This window comes from Cnephaeus nilssonii (genome assembly GCF_951640355.1).
Source record: "Cnephaeus nilssonii genome assembly, chromosome: 2".
In the NCBI taxonomy this organism is placed as follows: Eukaryota; Metazoa; Chordata; class Mammalia; order Chiroptera; family Vespertilionidae; genus Cnephaeus; species Cnephaeus nilssonii.
Window position 1 is genome coordinate 83,068,037 of NC_137073.1, and position 27,995 is coordinate 83,096,031.

The window sequence follows — 27,995 nt, forward strand, 5'->3', positions numbered from 1 at the left end:
TTCTTATATTTTAATTTTGTTTCTCTCTCTGTTTATCCTATACAACTTCTATCACTGCCTACCTACCCCTTTACTTATCCTGTAACATCACAGTTACATCAGAGTTCTGGGTAAGCTTAAGTCTGCTCCTGAGACCATATGGTGCCAGACATATTACTTCTGGGAATGATTCCTTACCTGTAAAATAAGGATGCTCAACTAGAATGTAAAATGGATTATAAGATTGTATGTTTTTTCTTGGGGAGATAGTAATAGTTTTAACAAAATTTCCAGAGGTTTTAGAAAGCAAAACTTCATTTAAAATATCTGCCCATCAACTTCAAAACAAACAAAACTCATCCAGTAATTTTCCCACAAGAACTGGCTCCCAGTATTCCTCCTATAACTTCTGGATAATTAAAATTTCCAGCACTCTTTTATATACCTGATGCTTAGCTATAATCTACTTTAAAATGTAAGGTTGATAATTTCAATAGATGTCATAACCATATCTTAGTTACTATGTCTAAATCATTATCAATATAATATTAATTGTTAATGTCCTTTAATAAAGAATTATATATAATAGCTGGTTATTTTATTTATGTAAGGAAATAAAAATATCTTCATTCTTTATGCCTAACAGAAGTGTTTCAAAAAGGAAGTTCATTTGTTTACCTAAACAGATTTTTTTGAAATATGACTTCAAAATGATATTAAGCATTCCTATATAATGATAATGTATTTTTATTACTTATTAATAAGAATACCAGCTTTCAAGTCTGAGAAAGTAAAGAATGTTTAATTCAGATCCAAAAGTTTTTTAAATAGCTGTATCAAGCCACTTTTGTTATATAAATATTATACTTGGGTAGGTTTTTTAAATATCAAAAGTTACTTTGCAAAATTCACTTGTACTATTTCTAGTCTTACAGGAAATTTTTAAGATTTATTCATTCAGCTTTCCCTCTACACCTTAGTAACTGCCAAGTTTTAGTCCCTTTTCTGGCCCTTAGCTTCCCTATCTGTAAAACGAGTACTGGATTATACTACCAAGATCTTTTCTGGTGTACTGATTTTTCATATACCTTGATTACTGATCAGAATGAAGCCATTATAGAATAAAGCAGCACATTTAAATATAAGGGGACCTTCTAGAGATAGTATCCATTTTAAATAAGACTAATCTGTTGTGCTTTACAATAAGCAAACTCAAATATTTTTATTGTCTTTTGAAGGTTGGTTAGGCTCAAAAACTACCTTTTTAAACAGCCTCTGCAAGGTCAATAGTTCTCCATTCTTCCTCTTCTCTTGGAAATAAACACAAGTAGAACATACCTTACAGCTGCAAGAAAAGCTGAGTCCCTTCCAAAACAAAGGTCTCTAAACTCATTCCATAGATTCCATTTATTAATAAGCACATTGTGAAAATCTACATTTGTTCTAGATTTCAAGTTTACAGAGGAGCATTTCACCATGGTATTAGGATTTCCCACAACTACCCTCTGAGTTGTCTGAAGTGAAGTAGGGAATCTGGCTCATGTGACTACTAGTATTCATAGCTTCCCTGTGGCTCAAAGGAATGAGCTATTACTTTCCTAGAGTAAGTCAAAACAAGATATCCTTGGGAGATTTTTTGTTGTTAATACACTCCTGGATTCTCTTAGGAGCTGAGGGAAATGTCCTAGAGAGATATATAAATTGTTTAACAAAATATTTACATGAAAAGTAGCCAGTTTTCTTCCTTGGAGTAGCAATCTGTAAAAATAAATGTTACCATTTAAAAAGTAGCACACCCTAGACCAATTTATTGGTGAGAATTTGGTGGTTCTCACCAAATAATGAAACATCATACATTAGGTAATGGACGGAGCTTGGGTTAGATTTGCCTTTTAAGGCAAAGTCAACTCTTTAGCTTAATTCTCTTTCAAGGGAGTTATGTACTGTCTATACTTGGCTTAAACTAACAGTTCTATTACAGACTACTTCCAATGTATTATGTAAATGTTCATGCATCAGAAGCCAATTTCCTTTAACAGTACATTTAAAAGGTACCTTTTGGGATGCTAATGGACACTTCAACTTAAGGAATGGTATTGGTAAGGAGCAAATTGCACTATTAGTCTTGTTAATAACACACTGGGACACACTGCATATATATGTATTATCCTAAGATAAAACTCTTCTCAGAATTCCATTACTTTTTATTATACACCAACTAGTTTATATTTTCTTTACAAAGAAAATGCTAAGAAAATTATATCCACATGTTAAAAGTCTTAAAACCATAATTCCAGATTTCTTTACATATAAGATGGAGTGGTCCAGCAGCTATGTCCACTGTCACAGACTTTAGTTCCATTCAATGATATGGCACATCCTGCAAAATTAACTAGCAACACACAAAAAATGCCTCAAATACAGTAAAAATGTACACACAATAAAGGTAATTTACAATGACAAATAAGGAATGTAATTTAACTTGGCTGTGCATCAGAAATTCAGGGTCAATAGCCTTAGTCAAGGCACAAAGCAGAAAGCGGTGAGCACAGCTGTCTCTAAGAGTGGCACGGTATGTACAATCACAGATGAGGTATGCATGCACACAAAGGATTTAAAACTGCTCAGTCTTGCTACGAAAATTGAACCGAGTTAAAAGGAAATGCTGTGGCTTCCCCCTACTACTCACCCCTGGATCAAGTCCACAATCTTACTTCATCATATAGAAAATAAAATTGGCAAGGATCTCCAAAAGTAAATCACTATTTGGGTAAATGAAACAAAATGCTTCACTATTCCCAAATCTTGGTTGTGCCTTCTGGACTAGAAGCATTTTGTAGACAAAGTTGCGTTTCACAAAACTGAAATGTCATTTAGGTGAAGGGACAAGACATTTTCCACAGACACTTAAAATTTCAAACTTTCAAATGGCCTTTACAGCTGAACCTTGTATGTTAAAACAGTGAGGGTTCTGGGGATCCTTTAGCAGCAAATGCCAACTTAAAGGGCACGGGGTCTCTTAGGGTTGATTTGCTTGCTGGCCTGTTCTTCTTCTTGAAGAGCTGCACGAAAAGATTTCACTTTATCTTGGAAAAAGAAAAGAACAGGGAGTAAGTATTGCATCACAGGCAACACAGTATACAACTTCATGGGTATCAGGTTGGCTCTCTTATTTCATAATCTTAAGATTTTTCCTTTTGGTTTTTTGTTGTCAAAAAACTCAGAACTAAATACAATGCTCAACTATAGCAACGGTTTCATTATAGATTCCTAGAAATACCTGCCTTTGCTATTGTCAACAGGTTTCTGTTTGGCATTTTTTACAGTGTTCAATTTTAATTTGTATTCCTTTTGGAGTGTAGACAGGCTTTATATGTGTGTAGAATATGTACAGTCGTCCAAAAGGAACACTATGAATCTTATTAAACTGTAGAATAGACATTCCTTCTCTCAGTGTTAGAAAATTTCTACTCCCAATGACTATTGTATCTTTTTAAGCTATGAATTTTAAGAAAGAAATAATGGATAGAGAAGGGGGTTGTAGGGTAATGCATTTCTTGGTCTTAAAATTCTATTACCCATCTACCATATACTGACTCAGAGTCATTTAAGAATAGAAAATAGGTAAGTAAATTGGCAGAGGCATCTTCCTATAACAATCATTCTCAACCAGGGTGATTTTAGCCCCACCCTCCTACTCTGCGGACATTTGATAATGCTTTTAAGAAGTTGACTTTTCTAAAATTTAATCAGGAAATTAAGGATTTCTGGATCTGTTGGCTGCTAATATAATGGCCCTCAAACTTAATACCAAAATTATGCTTGGATGATAAAAAATTTCTAAGAAAAAGCTGAATAATACATAACTGGATAGTAATTTCTTAAAAGTTACAGATATGCTTAATATACATGAATGAGAAAATTAAGGAAAAGAAGTCAACTAAGTTGAAAGCTACATATAAGCAGAAAAAAAACTTGAATGCTTATGCTCTATCTTCGGAATAAAATGCATACAGAAAAGCTGCTTATGAGTTATGGCAGATTAGAAAAATGATCAAAACACTTTAAATCAAGGCTTGAACATGAAAAACAAAAGTACTAGTAAATTTTAGAAACCCTACATTTGCACAACTGAAATTGAGGAAATGCTGACTCCATCTATATATATAAAAGCCTCAGTGACCGTTATGACCGAACAACCCGGCCGACCAGTCACTATGACACGCACTGACCACCCGGGGTAGATGCTCAATGCAGAAGCTGCCCCCGGGTGGTCAGTGCACTCCCACAGCCAACCTCCTGTGGCCGGCCAACTGCCCGTGGTCCCTCGCCGCAGCCGGCCGGCCTCCATTGGCCCCTGGTGCTAAACCATTCGTAGAGACCTGCTTCTGGGTTGGGGTTTCTTACGAAGCAGAGCAGCTCCCTCACTGCGATCTATTGAAAGTCAGCCCTCGACACAAAGGTTTGTCTCACTCCTGTCCTCTCCCTTCCCTGAGGGCCGCCTGCCCGCCCACCTGCCACGATTGCACGGCAAGGGAAGGAGAAGGGGGGGAGATAGGGAACCTTGGGGTGGCGGGGCACCGACGGCGGCATCGGTGTCCATTCCTTCTGTGCCCAGCCTGGCGACCATCACCTCCTCTCCCGACCCCACTGGGGCCTATGGGCCCCAGGCTGGGGTGGGGACCGGGAGTGGATGGTGGTAGGCGTGGCCCCTTTCCCAGGGGGGCCGAGGGCCGGCTCCCTACTTGGGGCCAGTGGCCAACCTCCCGTGGTCCCTCCCCCTGTCCTTCTGGCTCTGGCTGGCAGGTCCCGATTGGCCTGGCCTTGATCGCCAGCCAGGCCTAGGGACCCCACCCGTGCACAAATTCATGCACCGGGTCTCTAGTAGGATATGGTATCAAATAACCAACTTCACAAAGGACCTATTTTTAAAAATTAAGCAGCTTATTTGGTGCTAAAAACTAGCAATTTCAATCTGGTTTTATGTTGCACTGCATGCACACACCGATGCCCACTCGGATATAAATGGAGACAGCTAATTTGCCAATGCCTAAAAAATTAGCACATACAGTAAATAAATGCATATCTGAAGCTGCAGATAAGCTCATTAAAAAGCCAAGCAGAGATTACATGTGAATAAGCCACATACTTCTTGAAATCTTCCTCTTTTTCAAAACAAGTGTTCAAATGAAAAACATGAAATAAGATGCATAGAAGGAGATATAGATAGGTGGCTATAGAAAGAAGACCCTGAATAGATCTAATCCAAGGAAAATAATTCTGAAAAGCACTGGCCTACCAAACTAAAATGACAAATGGGTCTATAAAATTTACAAATTTCTTAAAGTACATTTTCCTTCTAATCTTATTTTCTCAAAAGATTGAAAGAAAAAAGACTAGAGAGCACTTGAAATGGTACTCCATGTTTCTTTTTAAAAAAACAGAATGGTTGGTGTGTCTATATACCTCTAAAAAGATGTTAAATGTTGCCCATAATTTCCACTTCAGATGCTCTCTTGTAATATGAAATCCTCCCACTAAATACATACAAATATTAAGCAGATTTGAAACATTAAAATGAAAAAAGAATTACCCCGCAGCTCAGTTAAAATGTCTATTTTTTGCTCAAGAATAGCTTCAAGTTGTGTAGCATATGAATCTACATCATAGTCTACTTCTTCAGTCATCTCTAGAAGAGCCTTTTCATCTTCTAACCATCGAATAGATTCCTAAAAGGACAAAAATTCAATTAATCCAATAAGCCTCTTTGTAAGACAAAACCAATTTACAAATTTTACATATGTTAAAAATCAAACACACTCAAGATGGTATTCTCTAAAATATTACTAACCATAAAACATCTTTATTTACCGAGTAACATTAATATTTCTAGATTCAAATACAAATATGATAGATCAAGCAAGATGGCTTAATTTTTCTACTTTTATTCTACCTTGTATGTGTATGTGTGTGTGTGGTGTGTTTTTTTGGTGTGTGTGTGTGTGTGAGAGAGAGAGAGAGAGAGAGAGAGAGAGAGAGAGAGAGAGAGGATGGAATGGAATGAATTAAACACCTAAGTATCAATGAGCAGAGTAAGTCTCAAAACCTTAATAGCTATCCCTAAAGCAAGGGGAAAAAATGGATGTAAGAAAGCTACTGAGCAATCTAATGACATCTATGGTAGGCCTAGAACTTGTAAATTATCTGGAATTAACATGTCCATTGGGGCCTCACAGTTGGACCAAGAGGTAGCCCTAAATTCAAAACACTAGTTCTTCAAAATAATTGTGACTCTAAGAACCAATGGATAGCCAATCTTAGAATACTCAAATGAACCACTAAATAGTAGCTCTTCACCATTCATAAGACCTTCAAGGAAACCCCTCATTCTTAACTGATTTTAGATATGTGGAATTTATGAGTTTAATTTTCTAGCAATGTCATGAATCATAAAAATTTATATCACTATCAGATCATTCCAAATTAGAATTTTTGGATATAAAAAAGGGATACTTTCTAGATTGTTAGAGTACATATAATTTCAATTTTCCAAACATCAATGCAACTTAATGGCTAATTATAACTAGACTATGTGTCACCAGGCAGAACTGGTTAACCTAGATATAGTTACCTATTAGAAAACTGCATATGTGTCAATTAAAACACACATTCCCCAGTATTTTTTCTTTTCCTTCAGCTATTAATACTTAATTTTTAAAAAACAAAACCTTATTTTGAGAAATGACAGATCAAAGTATAAAGGGACAATAAATGGATTATAAAAATACTGGCTTGAAAGTCAAGAACATGCAGTTCTGCCAATAATCAAAAAACTTTTAGAATTCATCATAAAATGGCACAATGGGAAATGGTCTTTATGTGACACCTTGCTCCAAAAGGACACGATTTTCTTAGAATTACAAGGGTCCTTTCTTGATTTAATCTAAACACACAGACCTCCAGAGATTCTTATGATAAAGGTTTGACTAAAACTGTAACAGTTTTAATAATGTATATCCTATTCTAAAATTATGAAGTTTTTTATATTTTTGAGCCCTTCATCCAGGTACTTGAATGGCCTAGAAAGGAGCATTAATAATTGTTTAGAGATTTCTTCAACATCAGAGAAGGAATACAGTTCGATAGGGAGAGCCTAAGCCAGTGATGGCGAACCTATGACACGCGTGTCAGCACTGACATGCGTAGCCATTTCTGATGACACGCGGCCGCATGCCGAGGATGAAACATTTGCTGCTCCTGAGGATGAAACATTTGCGAAATAATGTTTTTTCCTCAAAGTGACACACTACCCGAGTTATGCTCAGTTTTTTGGCGAAGTTTGACACACCAAGCTCAAAAGGTTGCCCATCACTGGCCTAAGCTATTGTTCACTTTTTCTCAGAAGGTATTTATAGTACTGCAGAAAGGCAGGGTGAGGGGTGGGGTGGGGGAGGCAAGCTGACTGTACAGCCTTCCATAACCATATGAAATGTTCTCTTCACTTTCCCATCACTTCCTCATAGGTATCACCCACAAGACTATTTTCTTGTTTAAAGGGGTGGGGGGAGGCAAAGGATGATCATACAGTAAAAGTGTTTGTAATAGGTTGAACACACAGTGAAATGAATACTCTACCTAAGGTCTTACTGCCACCCCCCTCACTCATCTGCCACTCACAGCTCAGTCAGAACAGTTACTGTCCCTCCCTGAAGCCTTCCTTTCTACGAAGACTGACACCTCCTCAACTGCTCTGATAATCTTCAGAAGAATTTTTTCCTTACTGCTGTCCTGACAGGAAGACCCTCCAATATACTCACCTAACATGAAAAAAAGGGGTATTGGAGGGCAAAAGTTCAATCCTTCTCTAAAAATGGACAACTGACAAAAGCAAATAAAATGGGAGAATGGTAGTAAATAAACTAGATCTTCAAAGAAAGGTTATTTTTGTAACCACTGTTCAAATTTTGTATTCAAAATTTGCCCTATCATATGTCTTACAAATATATATCTGCACACAAACAAGTATTTTTTTTTTTTTAAGATTTGTGTGAGAGTTAAAAATTGTTAAGAGTTTTTAGTTAATTTCTCTAAAGAAACATTTTGATGAAAAGTCCTGCCTTACTTTACCTGGAACACTGCCCTGTGATCTTCTACAACTTGTTCTTCCATTTCTACCATTTGTGAGACAGCTTCGTGGAAAGTAAACAATTGTGGAGAAACCTCTTCTTCCTTAAAATAAAAAGTTTTAAAATTATGACAAAAAGAGTTTATATTTTTAAATATAATTTAAAAAGCAGTTTTTCTATGTCATTTACAAAAATGTATTCAGAAACAGAGGAAGACTCCTAAAATATACCATAAAAGGCAAAGCCACCATTTCTTTTTTTGTCTTTTTAATATATTTTTATTGATTTCAGAGAGGACGGAAGAGGGAGAGAGAGAAACGTCAATGCCTCCTACACACCCTTTGATCGAGCCCGAAATCCAGGCATGTGCCCTTGACCAGAATCGAACCATGACCCTTTAGTCCATAGGCCAACACTATCCACTGAGCCAAACTGGCTAGGGCCAAAATTTCTTTTTATGGGTCAAAAATATTTAATGTAACATTCAAAAGGACATCCTAAACTTAAGTGTATCAGTAAAGGATAATTTTCACTGAGTCCAGGCACTTTATTGCAAAATTATCTCCCCCGCCTCAAAAAAGCAATCACTTTTGGAATAGTGCAACTTTCAAAAATATCTTTATTGCAGACTATAAATATACTGAAATATTTATTCAGTATTGTTTAATTTTCACTAATAATTAAAGTCATATATATGTCTTTAAATTTCTTTTCACCAAAAGAGATATATATAATGTTTTTCATGACTGTGACTATCAAATTGGTGTTCTGAAGGTCTCAATTCTTAAAAAAAAAAAAAAAAAAAAATTAACCCTGTCAAAATGCTATCATTTGTTGAATCTGATTGCTTTCTATGTTTGAAATGTTTAATAACATTTCATAATTTAAAAATCTGATTTCCCAGTTATTCAAAAAATATTATAAAAACTTATTTTTTCCCTGTTACTTTAAAAATTCCCAAATTTTAGTAACAGTATAAAATCTGAGAAAAAAAGTTTAGATCAGAGGTCAGCAAACTTTCTTAAAGGGCTAGATAGTACATATTTTGAACTTGTGAGCTATACCATTTTTGTCACTTCTGTTGTGGTAAGAAAGTAGCCAGATAGCCCATAAATGAATGAGCATAGCCATGTTTCAATAAAACTTTATTTGTAAAAACAGATGGCTGGCTCATAGCCTGTACAGGCACACCGTGAAGATATTGCAGATTCAATTCCAGATCATTTCAATAAAATGAATATCTCAATAAAGGGAGTCCTAATCTTTTTGCTGGTGAGGGTCTTGTCTTTAATTTATAAAAAACATACCATCTGAGAAGTGCAAAAAAGTGAAGCACAATAAATTAAGTATGTCTATAGTTTGCTGATCCCTAATTTAGATTTCAATTATCAAGTTCTGCTACTGATGACATGAACTCAGATTAGATAATTACAACTATATTAAGTCACTCACATTTTGTTCACAAAGAAGTTTTAGATCATCTCTCTGAGGGGAACTCCCCACACCCCACTGTGCCTCTAAGTCATCAATCTGATTTGGTGGATGGTGCATTATTGGACGAACATCACCAGCAGCAGTTGGGTCCACAGTCAGTTCTTTCACCCTGTAAACACATAAGAGGTATCTAAAATTAATAAAGACTTATGTAGAAGAACAAAATACCAACTTATTCAATATAAATACAATTCAATTTAACATATTAAAATTGATGATGTCAGCTTTGCAGATCAAATTTACCTGAAGTCTGTGGAAACCCTAAAGGGATGTTTAGCTGTTTAACTTTACAAATTTATTTAGGTAACTTTACAATTACTTCTAATGTAATTATTGTACATAATAAGTGAGAATCAGCAAAGTATGTAGAATCAGTATTTCAAAGTAAGAGACTGCTGTTCAAATTATATTATATGAACAGAAAAATGCTAACAATGGCACTTAGATCAGTAAATAAATCTTTGCCAAAATCAGAGAATTTAATACATGTTACAGATTTTTGGTAGTTCTAATGCCCAATTTAAATAGCTACATGTAAAATAACCTTATTCTACTGTATTCTATAAAATGTAAATTAGTTCCATCATTTAAAAAAATGTTTACCCATTATACTTAAATTTACACACTTGCGTACGCTTTCTAAGTCGAGGACCCTTGCATATAAGGAAATTTACAATAGCATACAGAATAAAGGTAAACTTTTCATTTTAAACAAGACAGTTCATTTTTAATGGTAAATATGCAAAGATGACATCATCCTTAAAAATATGAGGCAAAATAAGAAGCCTGAATTCTAAATCAACATTTTAAAGCAAATAAATGAATAAAGTACATAGAAATAAAGATCATGCAGTACAACCACCACCTGCCAAACAAAATGAAAATGAAAAATAAAATGGCTCAGGACAAAAGAAATGTAAATGAAATATTTATACACAGCACAATTCAAAATAAACTATTAAAATAAATATCTTATATATAGAATGAACTAGACCTGGTAATTGAAGGAGAAAAGTCGTCATACTCATAAGAAGGAGAGAGATCAGGGCGACTGCCACTACCCTGTGAGAAGGGAATGTCTGATGGACTAATTCCAAACTCCTTTACTCTGCAGCACCAAAAGAGCAACAGATTAAAATAAAATGCTCTTGTAAAGACAGCAATGCATATTTCAAACTTTCATTTAGTATTCAGTTTAATTTGTTTAGCAAAAGATATCAACATTGTTATGACTTAATATATTAGAATATTTTAAAAATAATCCATTTTAAGATTAAAAAACCCCTCTGTCCTAAGATTTCCTATTACATAGTCCTTCCTTTCTGGTGTATTTCCCTCTTTTCTCATGATCCTTCCTAGAAGTTTAACTATACCCTCAATAAATCTGAAATGTCCCTTATTTAACTACATGGCGACTCAATCTAATTTCCTTGTGTAATCAATACCATGAATATTTTGTTTAATAGCATTAATGAGGCCTCAACATTCTTGCAGTCTTTTCAAACTAAACACAAGACAATTAAGTCCTAATGACATCCATTGTTTGTAACAAATTAACTAATTTCTCTATGCCTATTGAATGGTATCAGCTATAAAGCATCCTTGGTACAAATTGAGAAAATAGTCACTCAAATAATTTTGTGTTTGGTGATTCAGATGAAGAACGCTGGTTGAGAAAAGCCTTTAGTAATAGAATTTAAATTGCTTTTGCTAATGTCTTTAGGTTATATTTAACAAAATTGAGGTTTATCTGACACAATTTTTGTGATTCTCTATGTTCTTTTCCAGTCAATCCCATTTCATAGTAGTAGGTAATGTTTATTAAATACTTCCTATATATCAGGTATTATTAGTAATTTATAGGCATATTATTTAATACTTAAGATAATCTTGTGATATTATCACCATTTTACAGATGAGAAATGGCTCAGAGCAATAAAGTATCTTACCCAACGTCATTCAATGAGAATAGGCATAACTGAGGTTCAAACAGCTTTTACTATAAATCTTATATTAAACATTTCATATTCTAACCATATTCTGTTTCTCTCATTATTTCTCTTAGGTTGAACTAAATGAAATTACTGTTTTTATAGGTCAAAAATAGTACCGGTAATACACATCAAACTAATAATTTAATGTATATCAAACTAATACATTTCTACCTACAATCATTCTTTGCTCTATTGGTAATGTCTATACAAAGATTCAATACTGAATTCATCTGCCTTTATGCTTTATAGTCACTTTGGAAAGCTTATTTACTACACCTGCTGACAAATCCAGATTTCTAATACTACTTGACTCTTTTTACTCCCAACCCCATTTCTTATTCTCTTAAGAATCTCCTAATTTAGATATCCTAAACACACACTTTTCCTCTTGCTCAACCTAAACTCTATTACATGCAGCAATTATTTATATCTCTCCAATGAGCACTATCAAGGGAGGTTGAAAAATCTTTATTCCCAGAGATTTGGAAATAAGAGGCAGAATTATTTGTCTCAGCTGGTTAGTCATGTTGCAAATGAATTACATTACATGGTAATAAATTAAAACATTTTACTTGAACCCAAACACACTAGAGCAATGGTCAGATAGGGCATTTTCACATCAGGGGAATTCTTTTACAGCCAGAAGTCTGAACACATGGAGGGTTTTTATTTGTTTTAATTCTACAACATGGTAATATTCTACTAGACTAAGTCGTTCCTCATCTCTCCCATACAAAATTTTGAAATAAGAGGCATTTTAAATTAATGATTGAAACCCCACAATACCAAAAATACTTATTATAAGGATCAAATAGAAGACTTATAAAGTTTGCAGCTAGAAGCTCATAATTCAAAGTTTAAAAAGGAAATAAATTTAGAAATAAAGTTATATATTTAAGAAGCTATTCTAGCCGAAACCGGTTTGGCTCAATGGATAGAGCGTCGGTCTGCGGACTGAAAGGTCCCAGGTTCGATTCCGGTCAAGGGCATGTACATTGGCTGCGGGCACATCCCTGGTAGGGGGTGTGCAGGAGGCAGCTGGTCGATGATTCTCTCTCATCGATGTTTCTAGCTTTCTATCCCTCTCCCTTCCTCTCTGTAAAAAAAAAATCAATAAAATATATTTAAAAAAAAAAGAAAAAAAAGAAGCTATTCTATCTTAACACATTGTAGACGGATCACGAGAATTCTCGCTTCATATTACACAGTGTTTTACAAAGTATCATACTTTAAAAAGATATTAGCTTGTAAGAACATATAAAAAATAACTTCAAAATGCAATGGGTATTTAATTTTAAAGCATGCCTTTAACATTTATGTAAAATGTCTTTTGTACCAGTTCAATAGAAACTTATCTGGCCACTGGGTAAAGCTAGCAATAAAACTACTGGTCCGCAATGTGTTAATATCTTTTTACAAAAGGTCAATAGGTTTATACTTTCTAAAGTTTTCACTATGATTTAAAAACATCTCTTCAGCTGAAGCAAAAGCAAGATACAAAAAGAACAAAGGGTACGATATCATTTATGTAAAGTTCGAACACAGCTACCTATGTTGTTCATGGATAAATTCATAGGAAGTAAAACTATTTTTAAAAAAGAGAGAAAAAAATAAAACAAGAAAAATGTTCCATAGAAGCCAGAGCAATCAATTGCTGCCTTGGGGTAGACATTAATGAATTTGGGCATGTTATTTAGGATTTGTGATCATCAGTAAGGGACACATGGGGAACTTTCCGGGGGGCAGGAAATGTTTTCTTTCCCAATCTAATGACAGGAATTTCATTTTATAAGTACTCACTAAATTATTCTCTTATGTTTTGGGCACTTTCTTGTATGCATATGTATTTCACATTTTAATAAAAGATTAAAAATAAAATTTGTATTCAGCAAAACTAAAAAAATCTTAAGACTAGAAATGGGATACAGAGGAATTTTATCTCTAGGTTAAAATCACAAATGCAGTATATGATAATAAAAACTTAAAACTATACTCATTCAGAACAAGTGCAATGGGAATAATCTATGGAACAAATATAAATATGCCCATCATAATCCAAAATTCTAAGAGCATTTCATGACTGTAAGAAATAATAATTTAGTAGTCTATAATTTTTTTTGTTCATCTGTAAATATCGTTACCTAAAGTTTGTAACACTACTGACATTAATAAAATGTAACTCATATAAGACACCAGAAAGAACTGTGCTATCACTACTTACTTTAAACTCTATATTCCCCATGTACATATAACATTTAATATTATCAGAAATAATTTTCAGCATATAGCAAAACAATTTATGAAATACATATTGGCCCCCTGATAGAGTTTTAACACACTAGAAATTATTTGCATGATTCAAATGTAGAAAAATATTATGAAATCTAACTTGGTTAAATGAAAAAACATGATTGTGTTCTAGGATAGAAAGACTAATTCTACTAAAAATATAAATCTCTCCCCAAATTACACAGCATATTTCCAATTATTTTGATAACTTGACAAAATGATTCTAAGTATCATGCAAAAATTTTTTTTTTAAATTGGGAAAAATGTAATAAGCTTTACACTATCAGATATTAAGTCAAATCATATGCTGCTCTATTTCCCTCAAATTTCAAAATGGATAACCATTTCTCATACCTATTTGCATATCTTAATGTATTAAGAGTATTTTCACAGGATGCCATTCCTGGAGAGATTGTGGCAATCTATGGGGGGAAAATGCAAAGGTAAATAAGATGTTATAAATGATGAAGACAGTGATACTAATATACAGGGTGGGGCAAATATAGGTTTACAGTTGTAAGTATATGAAACAGTTTATTCTTGTACTATTATTTATTACTAGAGGCCCGGTGCACGAAATTCATGCACTAGGGGTGGTGGTGGTGGTGGTGGTGGTGTGTCGGTCCCTCAGTCCGACCTGTGCCCTCTCGCAGGAGGCCCATGGGGAGCTGGCCTAAGCTGGCAGTCGGACATCCTTAGCGCTGTCACGGAGGTGGGAGAGGCTCCTGCCACCACCACTGCACTTGCCAGCTGTGAGCCTGGCTTCTGGCTGAGCAGCGCTCCCCCTGTGGGAACGCACTGACCACCAGGAGGCAGCTCCTGCATTGAGCATCTGCCCCCTGGTGGTCAGTGCACGTCATAGCGATCGGTCAATTTGCATATTAGCCTTTTAATATATAGGATTGCATTATTTTTCATACTAACTGTAAACTTACATTTGCCTCACCCTTTATGTATGTATTAATAATGTGTGAACTCCAAGATTACTTGCTATCTTATGCCCACAATCAGATAATAATTATAAACTCTTTTAAAAATATAAACAGTTCTCTGAATGCATCAGAAAGTGATCAAAATCAGGTAGAAAATGGAGGTCAACACCTAGAAAAGGGGAATAACATTGAATGACTTCCCCACTACCCCTCTTTAATAGCTTTACTGCCTAAGGATCAGCCCTGCTGCTGTCACACAGGACAAGTAAAACTTCATTAGAAACTTAAGAGTGTCACTAACTAACTTAAGTTTAACTAAACTAAGAGTTAAGAAACTAAAAAACAAAAGTTAGGAGGTGGGGATCATAGCTGCTGGAAAGTGAAGCTTGTCCCAGAAGAGACAACTACAGAGGGAGAAACTCCAATTATGCATATAAACTGCCCAGTCACTTTGGAAAGCTTATTTATAACCAAAATTTGTTAAGATCTCTGGCTGACTCCTAGGTGTGCACAATGCTGATTCCAACCACACAGTTGAGTCTAAAAGAGGTAAACAGAGATTTTAATTTCAGTTGTTGCCCACAGCAGGGGAGATAAGAGTTTAGAGTAAGTTCAGCTAAGTTAATTTCCTGCTATACAACAACAAAAAAATCAATAATTTTTAGAAGAGTATAACAGAATCCAGAGTGTCTATAAGATATTCATCCATAATAAAAATTACATAATCTAAAATTACTAGAATATGAATAAAAAATGTAACCCATACTCAAGGAAAATAGAACTCAATGGAGACCAACTTTAAGAAGACTCAGATATTGGAATTATAGAATGCATTATAACTGCACTATAATCCTCTCTATCAGCCTGTCAGGAACCACATCTTAAGTATCCTATCTCTCTCACAATAGAAGGGTTTAAATGATTGTCATTAATGTATATTATAGTTTTCCCACAGGTATTATATAATTGTTCATTTGATATTAAAATAAAAGAAATAGACCTGGCAAATGTGACTAGTTGGTTAGAGAATCGGCCTGTGGGTTTGATTCCTGGTCAAGGGCATAGGTACCTGAGATGCAGGTTAAATCCCCAGCCCCGGTCAGGGCATGTGAGGCAAACAACCAATGATATGTCTCACTCACATCAATATTTCTCTCTCTTTTCCTTCCTGCCTCCCACCTACCCCCTCTTCCCTCCATTCTACTCTCTCTAAAAATCAACGGAAAAAATATCCTCAAGCAAGGATTAACAAAAATAAAACAGAACAAAAAAACCAAATGAACGAACAAAAAGAAATAATCAAAATAAACCCATAAACTTACCATGCAGGTACGAGAGTTTTCACCTATGAATGAATCTCTTAACACCTGAGTGAGTTTACTTGCTCGGAAAGGAGTATGAGGTTTATTTCTACCTAAGGCTCTGATGCACTCCTGAAAATTAAGAAAGCAAGCTTCAGAGATTAGGTTTCTTATAAAGAGTATTTACCTTAACACATTTAACAGTTCTCTTACTATAATTCTAATATTTAAGACCTGATCAGCTTTAAAAATGCTACTAACAGGTTTACAGCATAGTAAAGATGTTGCCATAAATCCTAATCCAAGAAAATGAAATTAAAAAAACACACCAATGGACTGTTATTTCAAAAAGTTCTTCTGGAGACTATGACTAGTGTTTAAGTGACAAGAAGTAACATTAACTATAAAAAGAAACTTTTAAAGTGATACTACAAGAGAAAAAACACAGAATGCTTTCTTGTAGTTTTGCTGATCTTTGCTTTTCAAGTCAAAAAAATCTCCCAAGAAGCCTTGGAAATGGCCAGCCAACAACCAGATTTTTATCCATCCTAATAATAATTAATAATGGGTGTAAAGAAAATTTCTGGATATAATATAAATCTGTATCTGCAAATATAAAAATCAAAATTTTTATGACCTCTCCTACTTATTACTAAACAAAACAAGTACTATTGTTTTGTAGCTGAGTAAATATAACTAAAAGTAAAAGACTTTTCACAATTAAATACATTTTATTTACCTTGAGTGCTAAAAGGCTTTTATTAATTTCAGCACCTTCAAGCCTAGTTTGCCTATCTGCACTGGAAGTATCAGCTCCTCTTTCATTTCCAGCCAAATCGATGAGAGAAAATTTGCCGTGTAGTTTTCCTTTCCTTCTAAGTATAATCTGAAACACTGCATGGCTCCGAGATGAATGTGCATTTGCAGATGTTTGCCCAGATGTTCTACAATGTGATTGAGGACATTTGACACATAAATACTTTAATTTATCTTCAAACCACAGTATTTTCATTGAAAAAAAAAACACACAACTATCCAGTTTTCATCATTTATTACAAAGGAGACATTGTGAGCTAACAACACTTAAACAATTTAATCTGGTACACTTCTAGTGTGTTATCTATAGAATAGACATCACTCAGTTACATGTAACAACAAAAGTTTTTATGAATAATGATATTTACTTCTAAGATGCATTGAATAATATCCTTGTTTTGTTTTTGTTATAATCAAATTACATAAAACTTTCCCTTTCTTAATTAAAATAAGATTTACCTGCAACTGTTACCTATGTCAATGAGTTTCAGTACATCTTCAACACATTTGACCTCCCGTTCCTGCAATCCTACCACTTGAACCTGCTGTTTTCCATCTTCTAGCACTCTTAATTTTGTTTTCCTGTTTAGCAAGTCAAACACCTAAAAAAAATATTTTCAAATTTAAAACTAAAGAAAAAAGAATCAGTTCTATAAAAATTAGTTATTCAAAGTCTGAGAACCATTTCAGTAAATAAAATGCTCAATATTTGAGTTGAAAAGTTTCAAAGGGAATTAAAAGAAATCAACAAAATTTTAACATAATATTCCAATCCAAATACATATAAAAGTGATGTGGTGGCAATGGTTGCACAACAATGTAAAATGTACATGCCATTAAATTTGTATACTTAAAAATGGTTAAAATAATAAATTTTATGTTATGTATAATTTAATCAAAATGTAAGTTTCCACTTACCTTTCCACTATAAATTTCAAAAAAGGTTGCATAAACTTGAAGTTCTAACTTCTTATAGTTTGGCTTCTTTAGCATTAAAAAGACATCTCGAGCTATTAAAAATTTCATATAGAGAAAATTTGTTAAAATGCAACAAATATTTTTAAAAAGCATTTCAAATTTTCTATTTTTTTAGAGGTATCAGTTAATCTTTACTTACAACATCAATAATGAAAATGAAGACTAAAGTAAACATCAGTGTTACAAAAGATAGTTGTAATTGTTTTATTTTTAGACTTCGGGCTTAGATGCCACTCTCCTTCATTGTTTAATAAAAGGATGCTATCTATCCTCTTTTTTTTCCAATTTAAAATAATATTTATTGGTTCACTAACTAAAAAGGAAAATCTGTAGGTGAGTCTAGCTTCAGGTACAACTGGACCCAGGGGCTCAAATAATGTCTCTCCTTCTCTTTGCTCTGTTCTCCTCATTGTGTTGGCTTATTTATTTATTTATTTATATATTTTTTTCCTTCTTCTTCTTTTTTTTTTTAAATTTCTTTATTGATTATGGTATCACATAATTGTCCTCATCCCCACATTCCCATCCCAAACCCCTCCCCACATATGCCCCCACCCCCCCATCTATCCTTATAAGGTTGTTCTCATAACCATACCTAATGGAATCTTTTTACAAATCATTATTCAACAACAAATAGTAAGCTCCAACAATGTGACAGATTATAATGACATAAATATAATCAAGATTTCTGCCCCAAATGCACAGTTCTTTCAAGTAGTCTGATAACCTAAAATTGACATAATACACAGGAAATATCCTATATAATAAAAAGGTAATATGCAAATTGCATCACTCCGCTACGCCCACGATTGGGCTGGCTGGAGGTGCTGGGGGCGGGACTCAGGGTGGCTGATTGGCTGGTGGGAGGAGCAGGGGGCGGGGACTCGCGAGTCCCCGCCCCCCCGCTCCTCTCACTGGCCTAAACTGCCGGTGCTGCGGGAGGACCCATGGGGCCGGCAGAAGGCTCTGATGGCGGAACTCAGGGTGGCAGATTGCGTGGCTGCCGGCATCAGTTTTCCTCTGGCCACCTGCGGATCGGAGCACCTCCAGCCAGCGCCATTGGCCACCCCGAGTCCCGCCCCCAGCCTTCGGGAGGCGCTCCGATCGGCGGGTGGCCAGAGGAAACGGTGCCAGGTGGCCAATCGAGCTGGCTGGAAGCGCTCCGATCAGCGGATGGCCAGAGGAAAACTGGTGCTGGCAGCCAGGTGAAGGAAAGTCTATTGCACGAAACTTTGTGCAACGGGCTTCTAGTAGTATTATAGTTACCCTTTAATTCCTGGACAATATGTCCAAGTCTTATTTCAAGCCACCTGAATATATAAAAGAAGAATATTACAAATGATATGCAAAAACAAACAAAAAGCCCCACAAAACATAGTTACCTGCTAATGCATAAATTCCTTTAGAACAATCTTGGTTTTTTCCTGAAAAGTCACCTCCCATAGTCTAATGTTAAAAAGACAGTAAAGAATAACAGACATTATTCAGGAATAAATCTTAAGAATTTAGGTCTAAGAATTAAGCTATAAGAAAAATAAACTACCTTCATACCAGGATGTAACTATAATAACTTACATGAGTTTTTCCGCTTCCAGTCTGCCCATAAGCAAAGCATGTTGCCATTCCCCTTTCGAATATAGTTTCCACTAGTGGTCTAGCTGTAAACCTTAAAAATAATATGCGCCAGTCAGAATGTGCATTCAATATTTAAATTAAGCAAAGAAGAGATAAAAATAATATAGTATTAATAAACAAAATGTATACCAAGATTTTTAACCAATAAGTGAGCTCAACTGTGAGGCCACAATTGAGTCTAATTGATTTATTTAAAATTTCAAATAACTATATCCTAGAATTGCTTAAGGCTCTTTAAGTAATTTCAAGCAATAATCCTATATAATAAAAGCGTAATACACAAATCGACCGAATAGCAGAATGACTGGTTGGCGAGGGGCGGGGCCGGTGAGCAGGCGGCACCAGGCCAGCCAAGGCACGTGCCAACGGGCAGAGGGAGGAGTTAGCAATCGGGGGTCAGCGGCGACCAGCAGCGGTGGAGGGGAGATGGGGAGTGGGCAGGGCTGGCCGCTTGCTGGCCGGTGCCATCCCCTGATCGGCCCAGCTGGTCGCCTCCCACAGAGGGAGGCCAGACTGCGTCACTAAGACATCCCCAGAGGGCTCCTGGACAGTGAGAGGGCGCAGGCCAGGCTGAGGGACCCCCCTGAGTGCACGAATTTTCGTGCACCAGGCCTCTAGTTCCATAATAAATAATGGTCACAATAACAATGAACAATAAAACCTAACAGTAACTGAGCTATATAGAAGACCATAGGAAAGTTTAAAAAAATAACGAAAGATGGTAATATTAGCCAGACAAATAAAACATACAGGGTTGTTTTGTTTTCCGTTATATACAAGGTGGGGCAAAAGTAGGTTTACACACAAAAAAGTTGTGAGTACACGAAACACAGAGTTTATTCTTATACTAGAGGCCTGGTGCACGGATTCATGCACTGGTGTGGACCCTCGGCCTGGCCTGCAGGGATTGGCTGAAACTGGCAGTCCTACATCCCCTGAGGGATGTAGTGCACAAAGTGGCAGGCGGCAGGGGAGGAGCCTGAGCCGCTCTCGCTCATCCCAGCCATGCTGCACCTGCCGCTGCCACCGCTCAGTAGTCTCGCTGCCACTCTGCTGCGGTCTCCGCATGCCTGTCCTAGGGTGATACTGGTGCACCCATGACTGCAACGCAGCTGCGGGCTCATGCCCAGTCAGTCCTGATGCCGGTCCCAGTCCAGATTGGGGGGGCGGGAGAAGAGGGGGGTGTGCAGGGGGAGTGTCAACAGGAGAGGCTTGCACCACCGCAGTTGTGCTCACCAGCCGTGAGCCCAGTGTCTGGCACCCGTTGGTCAGCTGAGCAGTGCTCCTGCTGTGGGAGTGCACTGACTACCAGGGATCGTCTGCCCCCCTGGTGGTCAATGCACGTCATAGCGACCGGTTGAACAGTTACTTAGGCTTTTATATATAGAGATTATCTTAGACCATCTAAATAAGCAGAAAAATATTAAGATTTCATTGATGTGGGCAGGTAAAAATAAATTATGCTTATAAGACATTGAGTTCTGAATTGATAGTCTTGATTCAAGAAAAGGATGTTAGTCTGGCTTGCACGGCTCAGTGCTGAGAGCGTCAACCTATGAACCAGGAGGTCATGGTTCGATTCCCAGTCAGGACATATGCCCTGGTTGCAGGCTTGATCCCCATTGTGGGGCATGCAGGAAGCAGCCAATCAATGATTCTCTCTCATCATTGATGTTTCCATCTCTCTCTCTCCCTCTCCCCCTCTAAAATCAATAAAAATATATTAAAATTTAAAAAAGGATACCAAAACATTATGATTTGGATTATTTTTCAAACCTATGAGTATAATCACCACCAGAGGTAAAATTAAAAGGTAGGAGGGTAAAGAAATATTTTATTGAGCAGAGCACTAAAAGGTCTAAGAGCACTAAAAGGTATAATAGAAAACAAATATACTTTCTATGTAGACTTCAAAATAATATATATGAAACACTATATACAACTGTGCTGATGTTTTTAATTAATTTTTTTAACTATTTTTTATTGTTGACAGTATTACAGATGTATCCCTCCAATTCCTTCCTCCCTTAGTCCCACTGATATATATTTTTTAAAGGCACAACTGGAGAACATACAAAAGGAGCAGGGAAATTTCTAGAAATGAGTCTGATTAGACAAGACAAGGTCTAACTCCTCAAGCCATAAAAGTTAAGGTTAAGAGAAAGGGAGTAGAATCAATATTGGTAAAGTTAAAAAGCATGAATATAGGTGAAAACACAGAATGTTTACTAAACCTGGCATATACAAAAACATATCTTTATTTATAATGATTTCTTAAAAATGACTATAAAAGGCAAACAGACATTTTATAGACAGGAATGGAAGTAAAGAAGAGAGAAAGGGGGAAGTAGTAGACTCTATTCTCAGAAAAGGTAAAAAATATACAGTTTATAATTGTAATTCCCTTAAAAAAACTGTCTAGTATTCACATGTCCTTTAATTTTTTCCTCTTTCTTTACAACTGAACTTCCAGTTTACCAGCTGAAGACCAATAAAGTTGGTTTCAACACTGTATCGTTTAACATTTTCAATTCTTAACATACTTAATAATTCTTTTTAAAAAATATATTAATTCATTGATTTTAGAGAGAGTGAGAGAAAGGGGGGAAGGAGGGAGGGAGAGAGAGAAAGAGAGAGAACCATCAATTGTTTTTCCACTTAGTTTATGAAATCATTGGTTGCTTCTTGTATGTGCCTTGTCAGGGGATCAAACCTGCAACCTTATGTATTTGGATGATGCTCTAACCAACTGAGCTACCTGACCAGAACAACTCTTAGTAACTCTTTAATTTTCTGTTTGTAATCATATTTATAAAGTAAAAGAGCACTGAAATATAGCATTAGAATAAATTGTCAGTTTGAAATAACAAAGCTGCTAAACTGACCTGTTATAATAATTAGAGGTGAATGTTTACAAAGCCTATATGAAAATCCAAATTTGGCATAAAAATTTGAGATATCAATATATTATATATGTAAATTTGAGCTGTTTATAAGTTGAATATGTTAACATACAAGAATTTCATGTATTAAAACTATCCCAAAGCTTAAAGACGATAGAAATTAGACAAATGCAAGTAGATTTACAGCACATTTTTCCCCCTGAAGTTGTGGTACAGCTAAATATTTAGACAAATTAGACTAGCTGTATAATAAATATTTCAAATTTCTTTATAATATTGAAATTAAAAAGAAAAAAGAACAGTCCTCCTCTAATTACTTCCCATTCTCAGAGGTACAAAAATGTCAACATTTTTTATAAATTTCCTATCCATATACATGTTGTGTAATATGTATATAAGTTAATCAGTAATGGAAACTATGATTTGGGGGAGCACTAAAGAGAACAAGTGTTAATAGTTATTACAATGTTTATTACATATTCTTCTTTGTTTAAACTCAGAATACAAAAGCATGTAACACCTCTGGAGAGATATGCCAAGATCAATATGTTTCAGGGTAATAATAAGCACATGATGTGAGAACAAAATTCTAATTTAAAACAAATTTACCTACCTGTAAACCATTTCATTAGGAGCTGAGTCATCAAAGGCATAATCAAAACGAAATGTTTGGTTTTCTAGGTACCGTGTTAAATCTACCTTTTGTTTTGGTTCATGTACCATCACAACATCTTTACTAGGGATTGTGATTACGTCAAGATCTTTCATTTGAGTTTCTAAAAGAACAAATGAAAATCAATGCCCAGAAACTTTTACAGATTTTGAATTAATGTACAAAAAAGTAATGAGTTCTTCAAATATAAATATCCCATAAATATCCCATTCAATAAGACAGAATATTTCAATAACAAAGTAAAAAAATCAAGATTTCTGTGAAGCAAGAACCAGAAATGGCAACATTTCAGACAATAGTAACAAATCAATAGATTAACCATAGAAATCTGCAGAAAGGTTATGTACAAATTAAATAATTTACACTGAACTGTCCCCAACCAATTTGATTTTCTGCTCTTACAAACAGGATAAAATCAACCTTCATTACAACTCAGTAAACATACCTTTTTTATTGAGTGGTCGTTTCCTTACACAAACACATATCCTATGTTCATCAATCTAGAAAAAAAATATATTTCAGTGATTATCAGTGCTATGTAAAACAATGAAAGTCAATTATACAACATTTCCTTCAGAGATTTTGGAAATTTATACATGGCATAAATAGGATAAATAAGCTTAAAAACACACACACACACAAATTAACTTGCAAACATTTTAATGGAGACTCCCTTATTTATTTTATTGTTTGGTAAACCATTAAGAAATAACCTTGTAGAGGGCACTACTATTCTTAGAGCATTAAGTTCATGTTAAGAAGCTGCCTTATTAACTTGAAGATGTGCCGTATAAAACAAAAGCAAGTGGTGTATTTTCAGGTAGATTATAGGGAAACTTGTTGGCAAAGATAACTATATAGACAAGAAACATGATTCCCAGGAGATTATTGAGCAAAATAATTTGAATATGCCAATTCTTATACATAAATATTTTTCATAAAATTTATGTTCCTAATACTTGCCTTTTAAAAATAATTAATATAATGTACGGATTAGCAAAGTATGGCCTGCAGGATTAACCCAGCCCACTACCTCCTTTTGTAATGTTTTACTAGAACAGTCATACCCATCCATTTATGTGTTGTCTATGGCTGCTTTCATACTACAAAAGCAGAATTGAATAGTTGTGACAAATACCATATCATAGGGTTCATAAAGTCAAAAATATTTGCCATCAGGCCCTTTTCAGAAAAAGTTTTTGCTAATCCCTTTCCTAAAGTATGAGCTCAGAAACAGGAAGTTACACAAAGGTAAGGGTAGCAAGGAGGGGTACCCACATGGAGAGGTACCCAAATATATGGGATGCAAATGTTATGAACAACTATTAAATCCAAAATAATACACCTCCAGAACACAAATGTGTTTTGTGTACCCAATACTACATTCTGTATAGATGGATTATTTTTCATAATTACCAATTATAAAAACATTCTCTGTCCAATAAATTCTCATTCTTCAATAGGAAATGAATTGAGTAATAACACAGAATACTTTTTGAGCACTAAATTTCTGGTCTATTGCAGTTCTCAACAACCATTACTTATAAAGCCAAAATAACATTAAAATAAATTGGACAGTGAGAGCTATAGCACAAGCCAAAGAGGAAATAAAGGAAATTGGGTGTTCAGACATATAACTCCTTTAATTGTTGTTCTGTCCTACCAAAGACACAGAAGGCTTTGCTTTGAAACAGACATCTCTGTGGGAAGCATGTCTGATATAATCAATTATGGAAGAGAGGCATAAATGTGGATGATTTCTTGATTTTTCTTAAAATGTAGAAAATGGGCACATAAGAAAGGAAAATTTATCCAGTAAGTACAATATTAATTCAGTTGGTATCAAACATGTTTTTATTTCAGTAGAGTTCCAGAGCAATGATTTACAAAAAAATCTTACAGGATCTGCTGTTGTTAATGGTCTATAATCCAAACTTCCTCTAAAATCTCTGATCATACACATAATTTCATAATTTGGGTTTGTAGCATCAACATCCTACAAGAAGATAAAGAGAATCATCATTTATTATAATTATAGTAATACAGCATTTGTTGCCTTGGTGCTATAGATAGTTTGAAAATTAAAATTAAACTAATAGATTATGTCATTTGCCCTAGCTCAGCTCAGACGCAAACTGAAGACGTGATATAATTTAGTTTCAGTTATGACTAGTCATATGCTCAAGAATCACTTTTAAATTAAAAATATAATTTTGTAAGTCTACACACATTGTTAATTTTAAACCAAACATTCATTATTAAAATCACCCTTGACATAATTCAAAAATTCATCTGCTATACATATACCTTAATTATCCTAGAAAATGGAGCAAAAGAGAAATAGTACTCATCTCTAGAAAAGCTGAAATTCTAGAAATATTCATTTAATCAGATTCTTCTTCCCAGTCTTAATCCAGGGATTCAGCAAAATAGAAATATGGATTCATTTAAGTTCATTTTCTATTTTTGCTGGCTCTCTTTAAAAAAACAAAACTAAGGCATGGTAAAACAGTTCCAAACCAATAAGACAAGGAATTAAAAAAAAATCAAAAGCCAAGGTAATTTTAAAAATCTTTTGATATTCAAATTATTGGATACTGACTGCTATGGAGGTGAGACTGTTCTATGACATGACCACTTCCTGACCCTGCCTGACTACTGCTGTCCCTCCTGCTAGATCCAAATAGATCCTGCTAGACATGGGCCAGAAGAGTGATGCTTCCCTTAAATTCCCTCAGAAACTGACTCCTCCCCTATTCCCCAGGCACGCTGCCCTGGGCAAGTATGTAAGGCATTTTCCCCTCAACTGGGGCAAGTTACACCCCAGGACCCCATCCATCCTGCCCTGTCCTATATAAGTCCTTAGCGCCTGCCACATGATGGATATCCATGTCTTCTTGCCACTGACCCAAGGCCACCTCACATGTAAGTTCCCTTAATAATTAGGCTTTTTCAAAGAAGTATGTATTTTCACTAATTTCAGAGAGGAAGGGAGAGAGAGAAACATCAGTGAGGAGGGAGAATCATTGATTGGCTGCCTCCTGCATGCCCCACATGAGGGATTGAGCCTGCAACCCCAACATGTGCCCTGACTGGGAATCGAACCATGACCTCCTGGTTCATAGGTTGACACTCAACCACTGAGCCACATGACCAGGCAATAAACTCTTTATATAATGATGGAGTTGGCAGCCTCTCTTTCTTTGGTTACTCAGCCCTGGAGAAAAACTTAACAACTGCAATTTACATTTTTGCTTCAAAACTGAGTAAATTCAGATAACATATAGTAAATAGCAATAGGTAATAGTCTCTCCCAGCCATGAGTAATAAATTATTGAACATTCTCAAGAAATCATATTTTTTCATATACCATATGCAGTTTTGCTTGGAATATAATTAAACTTAAAAATTGTTAATGAAACTTACTCCTAGGAAATAATATTAACCAGCTATGTCAATTGAGAAGTACTATGTAAAGTGCAAATTAAGATACCACAAAGCTATGTGAAAATATTATGAAGTACCCACAGGAGACACCAGGTGGCATCTGTGCTAAGTATCAGTACATCTAGCTCTTTTTTTTTCAAAATCACCAAATAATTTCTTTGGAATCAGAATGAAAGAACATTAGACAGTTGTTGAAATGTATGTTTCTTCTGATACTTTTGATCAGTTATACAACTTATCTAGGACACATGACCAGATAAATTTTACATTTCTTCAGTACTGGGGTTTTTCTAGGACTTCAAATTTGGGATCTTCAAATTTGAAGTCTGGGAACATATTCATGTCTACCTTACCATACATTTGCTTAAGCTTAAAAAGCTCCCTCTCCATGTCTTGCTGATACTCTGGACCAGCATCAACAGGCCCTCCAGATAACTGTCGCTTAGTTTTGTATTCTCTAATCTTGTTCACGAAGAGTTTCTGTACAGGATCAAGTTCCTTATTAAATGTCACTGCTGTAACACCAATATTCCTCCTCAAATGGACTGAGATTACAGACCGAATGACAGAAGAGAACTTGAAGAGCCTCTGAAGAATCACTGTGACTGTTACTTGCACTCAGTCCCGACTGCCAGAGCCCAGATCTAGCTCTTTTGTGTATTATTTATTTCAAAACCCAACTGGTCATTCTCAGATCACCTTCAGATAGAAGCTGATTTACTCAGGGTGAATATTATGCTGGTTCTACAATTCCCAAACACAACATCTTTATGAGTAAAAATTGTTTTCAAATGCCCTTAAGGGCACTTGAGAATACTCCTAAATAAAAAATAAAAAAAATACGATGTTTTATTACAGGAAGCAAGTTCTGAGTATATCATAGAAGCACAAGGGAGGAGTTTTATGTATAATAACAGAATTTTTAATGTGAGCAGACTTGTAAAGAGATAAAAGACCAATTTTCTATGCAATTTTTTTTCCAATGCTAATAAAGTTTTGCTACCATCTAAAGGAAAAACAAGAGGGGCATAATACAGATATACTCTCATATCTAGTATAAATCAAAACACAAGAAATTTTCCCACTTTCAATGTGTTATGTTGACCTTATTATTGCCCATGGGAAAATAATAAAATTTATACTGCAATCATGTGCTTTAACTGAATGTTCTTCTAAATGGAGTTTTAGATATTTTTAAAAAGTCAAAATCCTATTATTCTTATATTAGAATTCTGTAACACAATATCTTCTTAAAAATGGAACAAACTTTAGGACTAACACATACCCACTAAAACATGAAAAGTACATGTAGTAAATCTGTTATAACTTATTTTCACGAGAGTTTATATTATTCCTCAATATCAATTAAAGGACTATATTGAAATCTTTAAATGAACGCCTCAACTAATTTTTCCTAAGTCACTCACT

At 35.2% G+C, this 27,995-nt stretch overlaps 2 protein-coding genes across 7 annotated transcripts in view; both read right to left on the reverse strand.

Annotated features, from left to right (window-relative positions):
- Positions 1 to 99: 99 nt before the first annotated feature.
- KIF2A (kinesin family member 2A) overlaps positions 100 to 27,995 on the reverse strand; it is a 73,756-nt gene continuing 45,860 nt past the window's right edge. For 4 of the 6 annotated variants that reach the window (XM_079795188.1, XM_079795187.1, XM_079795186.1 and 1 more), the window contains exons 7-20: positions 25,021 to 25,116; positions 23,566 to 23,620; positions 23,061 to 23,223; positions 19,485 to 19,575; positions 19,292 to 19,355; positions 17,850 to 17,941; positions 17,391 to 17,533; positions 16,855 to 17,059; positions 16,137 to 16,247; positions 14,237 to 14,304; positions 9,558 to 9,708; positions 8,107 to 8,208; positions 5,573 to 5,708; positions 100 to 3,065 (exon numbers count right to left, since the gene is read on the reverse strand). In XM_079795188.1, the coding sequence (XP_079651314.1) occupies positions 2,980 to 3,065; positions 5,573 to 5,708; positions 8,107 to 8,208; positions 9,558 to 9,708; positions 14,237 to 14,304; positions 16,137 to 16,247; positions 16,855 to 17,059; positions 17,391 to 17,533; positions 17,850 to 17,941; positions 19,292 to 19,355; positions 19,485 to 19,575; positions 23,061 to 23,223; positions 23,566 to 23,620; positions 25,021 to 25,116 (1,563 nt within the window). In that variant the 3' untranslated portion in view covers positions 100 to 2,979. Of the gene's footprint in view, positions 3,066 to 5,572; positions 5,709 to 8,106; positions 8,209 to 9,557; positions 9,709 to 10,593; positions 10,708 to 14,236; positions 14,305 to 16,136; positions 16,248 to 16,854; positions 17,060 to 17,390; positions 17,534 to 17,849; positions 17,942 to 19,291; positions 19,356 to 19,484; positions 19,576 to 23,060; positions 23,224 to 23,565; positions 23,621 to 25,020; positions 25,117 to 27,995 lie in introns of all 6 variants that reach the window. The other 2 variants (XM_079795190.1, XM_079795189.1) reach the window with 1 other exon arrangement.
- LOC307109926 (ATP synthase-coupling factor 6, mitochondrial-like) lies at positions 25,131 to 27,850 on the reverse strand (the record flags this gene model as incomplete). Its single annotated transcript, XM_079788912.1, has 2 exons — positions 25,131 to 27,172; positions 27,847 to 27,850. The coding sequence occupies 2 exons, from the start codon at positions 27,848 to 27,850 to the stop codon at positions 26,841 to 26,843; spliced, it is 336 nt and encodes a 111-aa protein (XP_079645038.1). The 3' UTR covers positions 25,131 to 26,840.